This window comes from Labrus bergylta, chromosome 14 (assembly GCF_963930695.1).
Source record: "Labrus bergylta chromosome 14, fLabBer1.1, whole genome shotgun sequence".
NCBI lineage: Eukaryota > Metazoa > Chordata > Actinopteri > Labriformes > Labridae > Labrus > Labrus bergylta.
Window position 1 is genome coordinate 13662598 of NC_089208.1, and position 13166 is coordinate 13675763.

The 13166-nt window shown below is 39.9% G+C and overlaps 1 protein-coding gene across 1 annotated transcript in view; it reads left to right on the plus strand.

Annotated features, from left to right (window-relative positions):
* Window positions 1-133: 133 nt before the first annotated feature.
* The window catches only part of ehbp1l1b (EH domain binding protein 1-like 1b), a gene marked incomplete in the record, with an annotated part of 28408 nt that continues 15375 nt past the window's right edge, over window positions 134-13166 (plus strand). Inside the window, 12 exon segments of the mRNA XM_065962771.1 lie at window positions 134-1225; window positions 5337-5394; window positions 5507-5602; window positions 6206-6259; window positions 6737-6915; window positions 7188-7306; window positions 7465-7554; window positions 8444-9184; window positions 10566-10631; window positions 10736-10873; window positions 10979-11218; window positions 11357-11528. Of these exon segments, the coding sequence (XP_065818843.1) occupies window positions 1122-1225; window positions 5337-5394; window positions 5507-5602; window positions 6206-6259; window positions 6737-6915; window positions 7188-7306; window positions 7465-7554; window positions 8444-9184; window positions 10566-10631; window positions 10736-10873; window positions 10979-11218; window positions 11357-11528 (2057 nt within the window).

The following is a 13166-nucleotide window of genomic DNA, read 5'->3' on the forward strand; positions in this document are numbered from 1 at the left end:
AATGTAATATTAAACCGCTCTGAGTCATAGTGGCGTTGCCCCCCCTCCCCCTCCCCTCCTCCACCAGCTGCCTCTGTCCATCCATCCATCCCTGTTCCCCCACCTAAAAATACACTCCTGCCCTCACTGAGGAAAATCCCTGTGCCTTGACCTAGCTTGAACACACTCACACACAAACACGACTCCGGTTTGGCACTCTCCATGGAAACTATTCCTCTGCAGTTTACTGGATGTAACACTTCTTTTCTGTTTGAGCTGCTGGATGACACAAGCCGCGTGTCGTGACGTCATAACTATGAACTCAACTTTAAAGAGGAACAAGAAGGCATCGTGGTGTTTCACGCCACTTGTATTAATAAACCCTTCATGGTTTCCTGTGGGAGCTCTGGAGTTTTTTTAAAGCTGACGAAGCGAAAGAGTCAGATAAGCCCGATCCAGTGACATAGACAGTCAGGATCAAAGTCTGTAGGTAGGACAGAAGGCTGTCACCTCAGTACCTTAACTCGTTCCCTTTAACCAGCACGATAAAGAAGTTTGCATACTGCCGCATCACCGGTGCACTCTCTTTTTGCATATCCTGTCTCACTCACTTGCCTGTCTCTCTCACGGAAGGAGGGAGGGTGAACTAACCAGCTGTACACTTATATTAGCTACGAGGCCTGACTAAACGGTGCACCATGTGGCTCACTGCCAGAGAAACTGAGAGAGGTGGTCACTGAGCTCGTGCAGTTGTTTGGTTTGGAGCTTAGGCTTCATATCAGGCGAACAATTTGAATGACAGCGAGCAGGGCGGACTCGGTTCCTCTTTAATGCGCTCATCATATATAGCCTAACAACTAGGCCTACTTTTTCAGGGCTTTCTGTTCGGCGACATTTCTCATCTTTTCCCGTGAGCGTCATTAAACTTGTTGCCAATGAGCGCAAGTCGCAGCTTGTGTGAAGTTCATCATCAGCCCATCACCAGAGAAGGCTACAACAGCAGCACAAGAAGAAGAAGAAGAAGAAGAAGTAGCGGACCATTTGAGGGATTGTAACACCGGGGGAAAGTTGGGAGGAATAACAGTCTGTTTTTCGTATATTTCTTGTTAGTTTTCAGTTTTTATTTCCCCCCGGAGTAAGCCATGACTTCTGTGTGGAAGAGACTTCAACGAGTCGGTAAAAAGGCGTCCAAGTTTCAGTTCGTTGCGTCTTACCAGGAACTCGTGTTGGAGTGTACCAAGAAATGGTGAGTTTTTAAATCACTTGGTCCAATATGAGAGTTTGTCATTGTCTTGTTTGTTTGTTGAGTTTGTTATTACGGTAGTTATTATAAGACTCCTCCACGTTTACTCATGTTTTGGGGGTTTTCCGCTGCACTGAGAAGGGGGTGGGGGGGTACATGTGCTCAGCTGTTCCGGAGTGATTGTGGGTTCGATTCCCGTCTCCGCCTATCGACAAACAAGAGGAATTAATGACAACTTTGACAACTTCCTCTCCAACATGTCGTCTTATAGGCCTATTTTAGAGAAGAAGTTGTCAATAATATAAATAAACTAGTCTATCGTAAAGGTCTCTGTAGGTTCCTAGAGTCTCTTTACCATTATGGCAGGCATGTGGACTAAGCAATAGGCCTTCTATTACTGCAACAACTAATCGATTAGTTGATGAGTATTGTAGCCTATTAGGCTACTTGCCAAATATTAAAATGATTGATCAATAGGTTTGAAGAACATGAAGTTCAACATTCTCCTATTTGATCTTCTAAGTTGTAATGACCAAATGAAAAGGTTCCTTAACTTCAATGGACAGTAAACCAGGCTGCAGTATGTATCTCATCTTGGAGTCGCCATCTTGGGCTTTTGGAAACAATTACAATTTTCCTTTTATTATTATTATTATTTATTTATTTATTTATATTTTACCCAGCATTGAGAAAATAATCAACAGATTCCTCAGCAATTATTATTATTTTAATAAAATAAACACAGAATGAAGCGCTTGGTGTGCTGCATTTGGTTAAAATGTAAGCTAAAATTCCAAGTTACTCTCTTTTTAGGTAGTTAAACACTTTTTTTTAACACTTTTATTGTGTTAGCATGTTCATGTCAAACATGCAAAACAATCTGCAGTTTGCTCCAGGATCTTGTTTTTAAAGTCTAGGTCTTTTGAACTATACCGTCACAATTAAGGTATTTTTTTTTTTACTTTGTCAAAATGAAGTGTTTTTTGTTTCAGTTTTTGTTTGTCACTGGATAATGTGGATGTTTATGATTACTTTATTTTACATCATAGTAGGCCTGTGTATACACACATAAGCTGGTAGTTACTGATGATACATTTATGTTAAGATTAAGTTTAACATAAGTCACCAATATCTTCAGATATAACCACAATAGTTTAAACTCACTACCTGATAGTAGCGTTTTTGGGCTTCCCCCCTCTTGTGAAATCCCTGACATGTCTTAGCCTACTAAATATTTGAGAGTAGGCCAGGTGATGCAGGATGGCTCATCGTGCAGCTGTGACGCAACAATGACTGGAACTAAACACATCAATCTTATAAGGGAAAAGTGGGAAGTACTGTTACATTCACTTACTGGAGCCATTTATTCTTTTCAAAGACATTACTGTTATGTCTTTTAAATTTGCCTACATGCCAGTTAGGCTCACATTTCACATTCCTATCTGTCTATAGATTGAAGTTGGAATAATGACATAAGCGCCTTGTCAGCAGAATGATAAGAAACATAGATTAGTTCTTTGATCCTGTAATGACTGAAGCCACCCGTCAATAAAGTTAGAGATTTTGATCAGCGACAGGGAGCTTGCGTTGTGTGATTTAGAAAGAGAGACAACACCCACAGTCTGACGAAATCAGAGTTCAGAAGTCTGCAGCAGTGTGTTGTTCAAACAGTATTAAACCAGAGGGGAGAGGAGGAAATGAAGAAAGACCTGTGATTAATTCAACGTTTCAGTCATGTTACTGTACTGTTTTTTTTTTTCTTCTTAAAGACACCAGCCTTTAATTCTTAAGTGATTAAACTCTGTATTCTTTAAAAATAGTATGACAGTCTAAGATCAAACATCAGAGTGGCCACGTAGAGGGTTGTAAATGACCCAGATGTATCATGTTTGTGTACAAGTGTTTGGGGGTTTCTAATTTAGTGCTTTCATTTGAGACCATTGGTTTTTTTTCACCCACACAGACGTGTCAGTGAGAAGTCTATACTTACAGAGTATGTGAGGATAACAACTGCAACTACACTTCTAAAAGTTCACTTACAATGATGTATAAGTGTTCAACAAGAGTATTTGATATTTAAAACACTTCAAATCTATATTTCTAAAATAACAGTGTGTCATGTGACTCATAGTGGCGAACTTAGAGAATTAAAACCTAAATATGCAGCTCGCTTTAGTTTTCTGCTTTCCAGTGAGTTTAGCTGTTGGTTCTGCAATGTATCCTTTTTTTAACTTCACATTTTCAAAGCATTATCACTCTAAACACATATATTATACTACCTGATCATCATCAAAGAGGAAATAGACACTGCCGCCTACAAGATGGCGAAAACAGCCAAGTATTAAAGTTAAGACGGATATGTATTTCCATTTGAAGGTGGAGGAGACCAAAAACAGAGCAAAGAGAGCATGAGTATCGGACTGACATTTCCCTGAGGAGCACATGTTGGACCTATGTTTTTACTTGCTGGATGTGTGAATAAGCACCATTGACAGAGCAATGTCACTGTAACAACATGTTGCCATTGCCATCCAGCAGCCAAAATAAACCTGTTAATGTGGGTTGAAGTGTTATTAAAGGCAGTATCATCTTGATAGTACAACACGAAGACCAAGAGCTCCTGAAAGACATTCTCCATCGCATGCAGCTCTAATAGATAAGAAGGAAAAGATAAACAGGGCTGGCGGTTTGTGCATGACAGCTGTCCAAAATAATAAAGTGACAGAGACAGTAGAGTGGCACCAACACAATTAAAGACTTAGAAACAGAACAATTCTTAAAGTAACACTAGGAGTGCCTCATATGCCATAAACACATCATATATTTGAACGTGTGAACACATATCATATGTTCTGCTGTCAGCTGCGGCTCATAACCATTGTCTGCTGAATTACAAAGCACCAGTCACTATTTTTTTAATTACACATTACTAAGCTGTATTACAGTCCAAATGTTGGCCTGCATAAAACCACCATTGTTCCAGAGCTCAATGATGCGTGAGATATGTTTGTGCTTTATTGTTTAACTCAACGTCCTCCTCATCCTCCTCATACCCATCTAGTCTCCCCCCCTCGTGCATGTCAGGCTATTTCTGATGCCACTCCTGACCCCCTAACACACATATCAAATAAACACATGTATAAACACACCGCCTTTATTCTCAAACACTCGAGACAACATGCACCATCTATAAACCATTGCTGTTAATATTCTATTGAACAAGTCGGCTGTCATGTGAGTTATTTTTGTGCACTGATGTCTTTTTTTCGGGGTCTATGTGTTGGTTCATTTGAGATGGGGGGTTCTTTCTTCCTGTCAAGAGGCACGCCCCACATTCAGATGATCACATGACTCCACAGCTTCCAGTCTCACTTCCTGTGCAGCAGAGGACTGAGAAAAACACAATGGAAGCAAATACACACACGTAGCAAACACACACAGGCACAAATGGTTACACACACACACTTTAAAATGAATATGCAACAACACACACACAAACACACACATGCTATAACACAAAATTACAGGTTTGCATATACAGATGAATAAACCTAAAAATACAGTTGGCACACACACATACTTCACATCAGTTTTTTTTTTTATCTTTGACTCAGAGGCAAATTTTTCCAGCAGTTAGAGTCATGAGATCTTCCTTTAGACCATGTGTTTTTTTGTGTTTACTTACTTTAGTATATTTAAAGGGAAGCTTGGTGGATGCTCAACCAGCTTTGAAGTGTGGGTTGTTAACACATGGACAGTGTTAAATTTACCTGCAGCCATTCACCTCCTGTTTACTTTTGCCGGCTCTAGGGCTGTTTTTTGGGGGGAGACAATCTGGATACTTATATGAACCGGAATAAGGTGTGCAGAAGTATCACCAGCTTAACTACTTTTTGAGCAGAGGAGAACCCCATGCCATTTTCCTCAGTCTCTTAAATAATATAGCACTAATATTATTATACATGTTTTGTCTCTCTGCTGCCCAGAAAGCCCAGCTTTATGCAAAGACAAACTCCCCAGAGGTTAAATGCCCCTTTAATGAGCATGGTAACCATTATTACTTGTTTCAAGATGTCACTTCTGTGTTTTGACTGATGTTTGTATGTCTTCTTAGGCAACCAGACAAGCTAAGGGTGGTGTGGACAAGGAGGAACAGACGCATGTGCTCCAAGGTGAAACCTATGCAGAAACCACAGACATACAAACACAAAAACAACACAACAAAACAAAACAAAACAACAACAAAAAGAACACACAAAGTCTCATCATGTCATTTGCTTGCAGCTCCACAGCTGGCAGCCTGGAATCAAAAACCCCTACAGAGGCATGGTGGTGTGGCCTGTCCCCGAGAACATCGACATCTCTGTTACACTTTTCAAGGTACAAAACCAGAGCGCATTGTTTACATTCTACTGAAACAAACAGTCCCAATACAGAAGAAGACCTAAAGGAAGAGAAAGTGTAATACAAGTAGAGACTTCCATACAGGGCACTGGATTGGTTCATTATTATTGGACATGTGTAAATGATGTGTGTATAAATGTTAGTGAGCGGCATTTACCACCAAGCGAACAAAAATGAGGGGAAATAATGTTTCCATGTGTTTTTCTATATGGGCTTATTACAGTGTACAGCAGCTGAATTATCCATAAATTGTAGTTTGTTTTCATGTTTTGTTGCCATGGTGCTCCACGTTGGTTGCATTTCTGAGTAATGGTTTATATCTATTATATAGAAACAGTTTATGAATAAAAATGAAAAACAGAACAGAAATGTATCAGCAGATATGTAACACACCTGAGTGAATGTACAGGTAAGATGTTGGAAAGTTAAAGTTATGAAATAGAAATAATATTAAGTTGTACAACCAGATGAGTAAATTCATGCATTCATTAGCAACAGCAACTTTTACAAAGAGATGGATATTACAGCAGACACAGTTTGATAATAAAGAATAATGACTGTTTATGCTCAACCCTGTAGGAGGTCAATGCTGACGAGTTTGAGGACAAAGAGTGGACCTTTGTCATTGAGGGTGTAAGTATCTCTTCAATACTTGTCTTAGGATCTTTAGTGGTTCGTGAACCCAACATTCTTGTTTATTAATTAAATATACAGACGGAGTTTAAAAAGTGTAGTATTTTGTGCTGCCTCATACTAGTAGTCCACTAGATTTCAGAGAACATGCTGTTCTTTTCACTTGTGCTTATTGGTTACTTTTTGGTAAAGTTTATGTAATCATAATTATAATCAGGAAATGTGATCATACGAACAATAATGATTTATCTTTGACATGGACTACTTTATGTGTGAATATCTTAAAACAAAACCGATACCTTAATCACATTTTCTTCCCCTTATACTTTTGCAGTTTTGTTAATTTCATATGCAGGACATACTCACACTTAAGAAGATTATCTGAATATGCCTCTGTATATGTGTCCGATATGCCTCCACAACCTCTGATTCTCATTTTTTTAATATTTAATATGATCCAAAATGTGCCATTTAAAGGAAAACAAGGGTCATCGTAAGGTGTTAGCATCAGCAGACATCAATCTGAAGCGGTTTGCCAGTCCGACGCCAACGCAGATTGACCTGGAGCTAAAGCTGAAGCCGCTGTCCGTCAAAGTGGTGGATGCCTCGCTCAAGCTGTCGCTGTCCTGTGTCTTTGTTCGGGAGGGCAAGGCCACGTGAGTTATTTTCCTCTATGTCTTACTGCTGCAGTAGTTACGCCAGGTTTTTATATTGTGAAAAGTGTGTTTAAAGTTATGATGTCATGTTTTTTATGATTTTTATATAAATAAGAAAAGCTGCCAAACATCTGTCCTCCACATCTGTCCTCCACATATTACATCACCAATCTCCAATCACAGTTTGAAAGTTCAGCTCTCTTCTGTATTTGTGTGAAGTTGTTGTAAAGAATTAAGCAGGTTTTTCCTTGTTCTGTGACCTTGTTCCTCAGTGATGAAGACATGCAGAGTCTTGCCAGCCTGATGAGCGTCAAACCGTTAGATATAGGAAACATGGATGACTTCAACGAGAGCGATGAAGAGGAGGATAAGAAGTCTGTCACCGCTGCAGGTGGGTGACTCACATAAACGCCGCTTCTATTTCCGATCTTTACTATAAATTACTTCTCATCTCATCAACACTCTCTTCCTTCATCCCTTCCTTCCACCATCTTTTTTTATATCTTTGCTTCTTCTGCTCCCCTCCTTTCAATTTTCTTTCTGCTGCAGCAGTTCCTCACATTCTTGTTCGCCCAAATCGCCCCGCCCCCCCTCCACCTGACAAGAGAAACTCCACTGGGCCCTCTCTTCCAGCCTCAGGTTTGCTTTCTTCGTCTTGCCCTTAATTTCACCCGCTCTCTTTGTTTGTTTCTCTTTACTTAAAGGAGGAGGTATGAAACAGTTGTTATTGGCATTCTCATTTTATATAACACTGTTTCACACTCCCATGCCATTTGTTCTGCATACCACATATCTCACCATTACATGCTACTGAGGAAAAGCTCCAGCTGAAACATGTAACATAGATGTCAGTGTGTCTCAGGGACATTAATGTTCAAAGAAAATTGTGTGTGACAGCAGCTCAAATCCCAGTAAATCGTTCATGTTATGTCCCCACATGTGACACATGTTCACAGTCATTTTTGAATGCTATAACTGCATTTGCTGAACATCTGTGTAGTCCAAAACACTTTTTACCCATATATTTAAAGTTTCTCAGAATGTACTCATAAAGTACATTGCCGTCTTGCCTGCTGCTTCTACAGTATGTATTGGAGGATTGTTTAATGTGAGTACTGATCAGCGTTTATCTGGGGGTTTATCCAGATGATTTAAAAAAATGCAAAATGTTTTACAGTTTAATCTGCAGAAGAGTGAAGTAATACAAAACTGTGCTAAGGAAACTATACATCAGTAAATGCACTGACTTACTTTACAACATTGGTGTGCACAGATTTACAGCTCATCACAGCTCCATATGTTGTCTGTGGTGTCACTCAAACAAGAGATTCTTGTGATTAACCATGGATCTTCATGACGGTTGCACCATTAAGCATCATGGGATCCCAACAGTAATCAAATTCTGACCAACATTTCATTTTCATTCTTAACTCATGTCTTTTTTCCTTCTGTCTGTTTTATCACTTCTCCTTTTACAAAATTCCGCTTTCATCCATGCATCCATGCATCCATCCATCCACTCATCCAGCCTGTGGAGGTGATGGCGGTCCTGTTGTCCATTCTCGCCCTCCTCTACCATTCGCTCCTCGCCCCTCTCCTCGCCGCAGTCGACACGCCTTCACCACCACTCCTGTTCAATCAGAGATCCAAGCTTCCCCTGGCCCATCCCCTCAGCCCTCTCCCAGATCCAAGCATAAAAAATCAGCCGACTCTCTTCCCCATGACGCCCCTACTTCAACTCACCCATCTCCTTATCCTCCAAGCTCCCCGATCACATCAGATACTCCCTCCTCTGTCCTGCCTCCCTCTAAAGAGGCTACTACAAATCCTTCATCACCAAAATCTTCCAAGACACCTTCTTCCCAAAACACTTCCGCTTCCGTTCATCTTCAATCTCTCATATCAGAATCCGTGTCTGTTTCTTCTGCAACATCCTCTGCTCCTGTTATTAACATTTCAAGCAACTCCTCTAAACTATCCATGGAAACCTGTCCCACCTCATTTACTCCCAAACCCCCCTCCCCCGCTTCGTCATCACCAGAGAATATATCTCCCTCCACCACATCTCCCCAAAAGTCTTTTCTCACTGTTACCCCGACTACCACCACCACCACGACTATGATCCATAAGACTGTCTTTACTACCTCCCAGCCTCCCAAATCCAAACCCACCCTCACCTCTGAGCCCCCATCTGCCCACCCCACTCTCACCCGGAGCCTCTCTCAGCCCCCCTCCCTGCCCAGAATCTTCCAGTCAGGCTCAGGAAAAGGTATCAACACACTGCTGCATGGTGCATGCTTTCCACTAACTGATTCCTCATGTGTGGTGGTTTTATCTTGTTTTCCACATGATTCAACTCCGTGAACATGTCACTTTACATGGTCTAATAGATAACTCACTTAAACAATAATGCACAGTATGTGGTGTGTTTTAAAGGAGGTCCAAGCTTGATCTGGTTGTCATGAGTGAAACATGTGAACAGTGGGTCATAAAAAGAGGACAAATGAAAGTCCAGAAGGCATGGGAAACATCATATGAATGTTCTTAAGATTTTTTCACAACATGAGGATGGTGAATTGTATCCGAAAGTTAGACCAGTCCATTTCCAATTAGATTTTTAACTCTTGTTAAAACAATGGCATATGACATAACTTAACTCAATGTGTTGTTACACAACTTAAAAAAGTAAAAAGGTTTATGGCAGCACTGACTGAATCTTATTAACAACCACTATCCCAAACCTCCCCAAATCAATTAAAAGTCTTTATTTGTATGAAAGATTCAGGAACAATTTTCCCCAAGCATTAAAAGAAAATAAGATCAAATAGTTTGTCAATACGGGACGATAAATATAAGACTCAAAGATTTCAGAATAACTGCAGCTACAACTACAGTACATACTGTATGTATAGACCCAGAAATGTGTAAGTCAGCAGTGTGTTTTTTTGTCTTTCTTTTCTTCAAATGTGAGCTCAGAGGAATTTAAACAACAAGATTGGTTTTAAAGCCTCAATTCCATTATATCCATGAATGTTTCCTTTGACTAGACAATAGCCAGGACAAGGCTGACTAGTACAGCTGGAAACCTTAAGCTTTTTATCCTGCTCTTAAACCTATTCAAAATTTAATTTAGCACAAAATCATGCATTAAAACTGCCCTGGAACACCACACCTGGTGTAAATACCCTACTTATCTATCCATACTTCACGACAAAAACAAATAAAACTGTAAATTAAGATATACTGTAAAACATAACTGATCAAAAGCTTTGAATAAACTCTTATTCTACACACTTTTTAACTCTTACATACACATCATAAAGAGATAAGAGTGAATTACAAAACCAATTTTTTTAAAGTAGTAGACAGAAGGAAAATTCAGCACTGAATTGCTTTATTTATGATATTTCAGGGATAGCTTCTTGATATCTTTTAATCGTTTGACTGGAAATATAAATAGAGCCAAACTTTGAAGCAGTAAGTTTCTCGTCACAGCTGACACTGCAGCAGGAGTGTTTGTTCCTGGCAGATAAAAATCACTTAAGTGCTTTAATTATAATCATTTCATCCTCTGCTACTCGCTGGTAATAAAATACTTTATCTTTATTCCTCTTTTCACTTCGCTTCCTACCCTCCTCTGTTCTTCTCAGTTCCTGTTTCCCATCAGCGGCGCCCCCCAGAGGCTCAAATTACAGATGAACTCACATCAGTCTCTGGTTTGTTTCTGCTTTGGCTGTTCAGACTGATCTAATACTGATATTCTGTTTAAACCATCCCCCTCTCTTTTCTTCCATTCACTCTTTGATGTTCACTCTGATAGGCCGTCCTCACATGTTTAGACCTCAGATTGTCAAGTCTATGGCCCGCCCCTCCTCTCCTTCACCTTTTTCTACCGATGCCCCTCCTATTGCATCAGCACCGCTTCTCCCCAAATCTCACCCCTCCATCTCAGAGTCAGGTAACAAGCTCTTCCTCTTCTACTGCCTCAGAATCTATAACTATCTATTTTTCTGCTTTCATTTCCTAATTCTGGCTTTTACATACCCCTCTCTACTTCCCTCAGGTGTTCAGGGGGCGTGGCTAACATCTGGTGGTGACATCATCCCTGTCCCTCTGCTCAGCACTCCTGACCTTGATGCTCTCTGTGACCCCGTGGCTCCAGCCCTTACTGCCTCCCTCCCATGTTCATCACCCTCTCGTTCTTCCTCTTCACTTTCCACTTCTATTTTATTCTCCTCTCCTCATGCTCAGCTTTCTGTCTCTCCTTCTGCTCTTCCTGCTCAGTTCAGCTCCTGTCAGTCAGGTACACATGCTGAGTAATCAAACAACTCCCTGTCAGGGCCAAAGATATTCTTCTCAAAATGTATAATTTTTAAGCAGTTTTTAATAGAGTAACATCTCAGGAAGTATTCAATTCTGACCTTTCTTTTTATTTATGTAGGCCCAAAGTTTCCCCTCATCCAAGAAGACAATGAAACATCTCCGAGCCAAGACGAGAAATCCCCTAAAAAAAAACCTGCACCGGCAAACATCTTAACATCCAACCATCCTATCAGACCAGACCAGGATTCAAAGACAGCCATCACAGAAAACAAAGCAGAATCAAAGATCAGGTGAGTTCATTGGATGATATCACACAAGCGTTTACATTAAGATGGCTTGGTTTGGATCCTGAGAGACATGTTTGGCCTTGAATTGCTGTGTGGAGAGTTAATGAACAGACCACAGAGATAAAGAGGCTCCCTGATGACTGGTGGGAAACTGGAGCATTACAGTACTTTGGGGAAACATTAAAGTACCGGTATACAAAATGTGTTTATATTGGCAAAAGTTTCAGATAAGACCAATTTTTTTTAAAAGCCTAAAAGTTTGAGACTTTTCTTTCTCTTTCTCTTGTGTTGTCTTCAGTAGATCAGTCATAAAAACGACAAATGCACATTTTTACAGGTCGAGAATCGAGATGGTCTATGTGCTTGCTATTGCATGATTGCATGAAGTAGAAAAGCTGCTTTTAAGGCTGCAAGATTGACAGTGGTAAAAAGACTCACTTAGCAACTGTTGGTAAAAGAGAAATAACAGTTTTCCAGTGTTTTCAAAGCAGTAAATATGATCCTCCAGCAAAGACACATTTAGCACAGCTTAGCATAAAGAACTTAAATAGACCGGAAGCTGCCGGCCTGGTTAAATCCATAATGTAACAAAATCTACCAATTAGCACCCCATCAACAACATAAAGCTTAATGATCAATGTATTATATCTTGGTTGTTTGGTTCACATTTTACTAAGTCACTTCACCTATTGAAGAGAAAGGTCTACATAAACAAGATAAAACAGGTTCATTATTACATTTAAATGTGCTGGTAGGCAGATTTTTTTGTGAGCCAGACTTGTTGTTTACTGATTACCATTGCATATGCTAAGTTTGCTAACCACTGCAAGAGGTAGCTAGCTTCCTATTTCACAAACAAATACTTTACTTTGATTTGACTTCTAACCAAAAGCAGCTAAGAGATTGAGACCACTCTTAAATCTGAGGGTTGACTATGGAGCTATAGCTAGTAGATGGTTAGCTTAGCAGAAAACTGTAAACAGGTGGGGGAAAAAGGCTGGCCTTGCGCTGTCCAAAAGTAAATTAAAAGCTCCTATTAAGTTAATCTTCAACATACTGTTTCTTGGTTGTTTAAGCAATACGAAAACAAAAGTCTAAGTGACTGCACCTGGCAAAGAAATGGGCCGACAATTAACAAAAACAGCAAGATATAAAATGTTGTATATTCAGGTGTGGAGGTGCTAGGTGGGTTGTCTTTGTCTTGCTTAACATGCAAACTGTTTAGCCCTGTTTGCATGTTTTTGCTTGTGATAGCTTCCTTCCTTAACATACAGATATTCAAGTGCTGTTGAACTTTCATCTAACTGTCAGTAAGAAAATGAATATCTGCATGTTTTGCAATACTTAAAATTGTATCTTTTAAGCAAACAGATGTAGCTTAATTTATCTTTTTTTACTATCTCAGTTGTATAACAAAGAGTGCAAAGCTTGCAGCAATATTCTAAGAAGTCTTTTGTATAGATGAGCACATAATATGTGTAAAATTACCCCAAGCTACCCTGCTAAGTACTGACTGAGGTAATCCTGCTTTGAGTTTCTGATGTGAGGCACACCAACACTTCCTCCATGTCTGTGAATGAAGTGAGAGTCTTTTCAATCCCCAGAGGCTTGTGGCCTCATGCTTTTTCTAGGTGTTTGTGC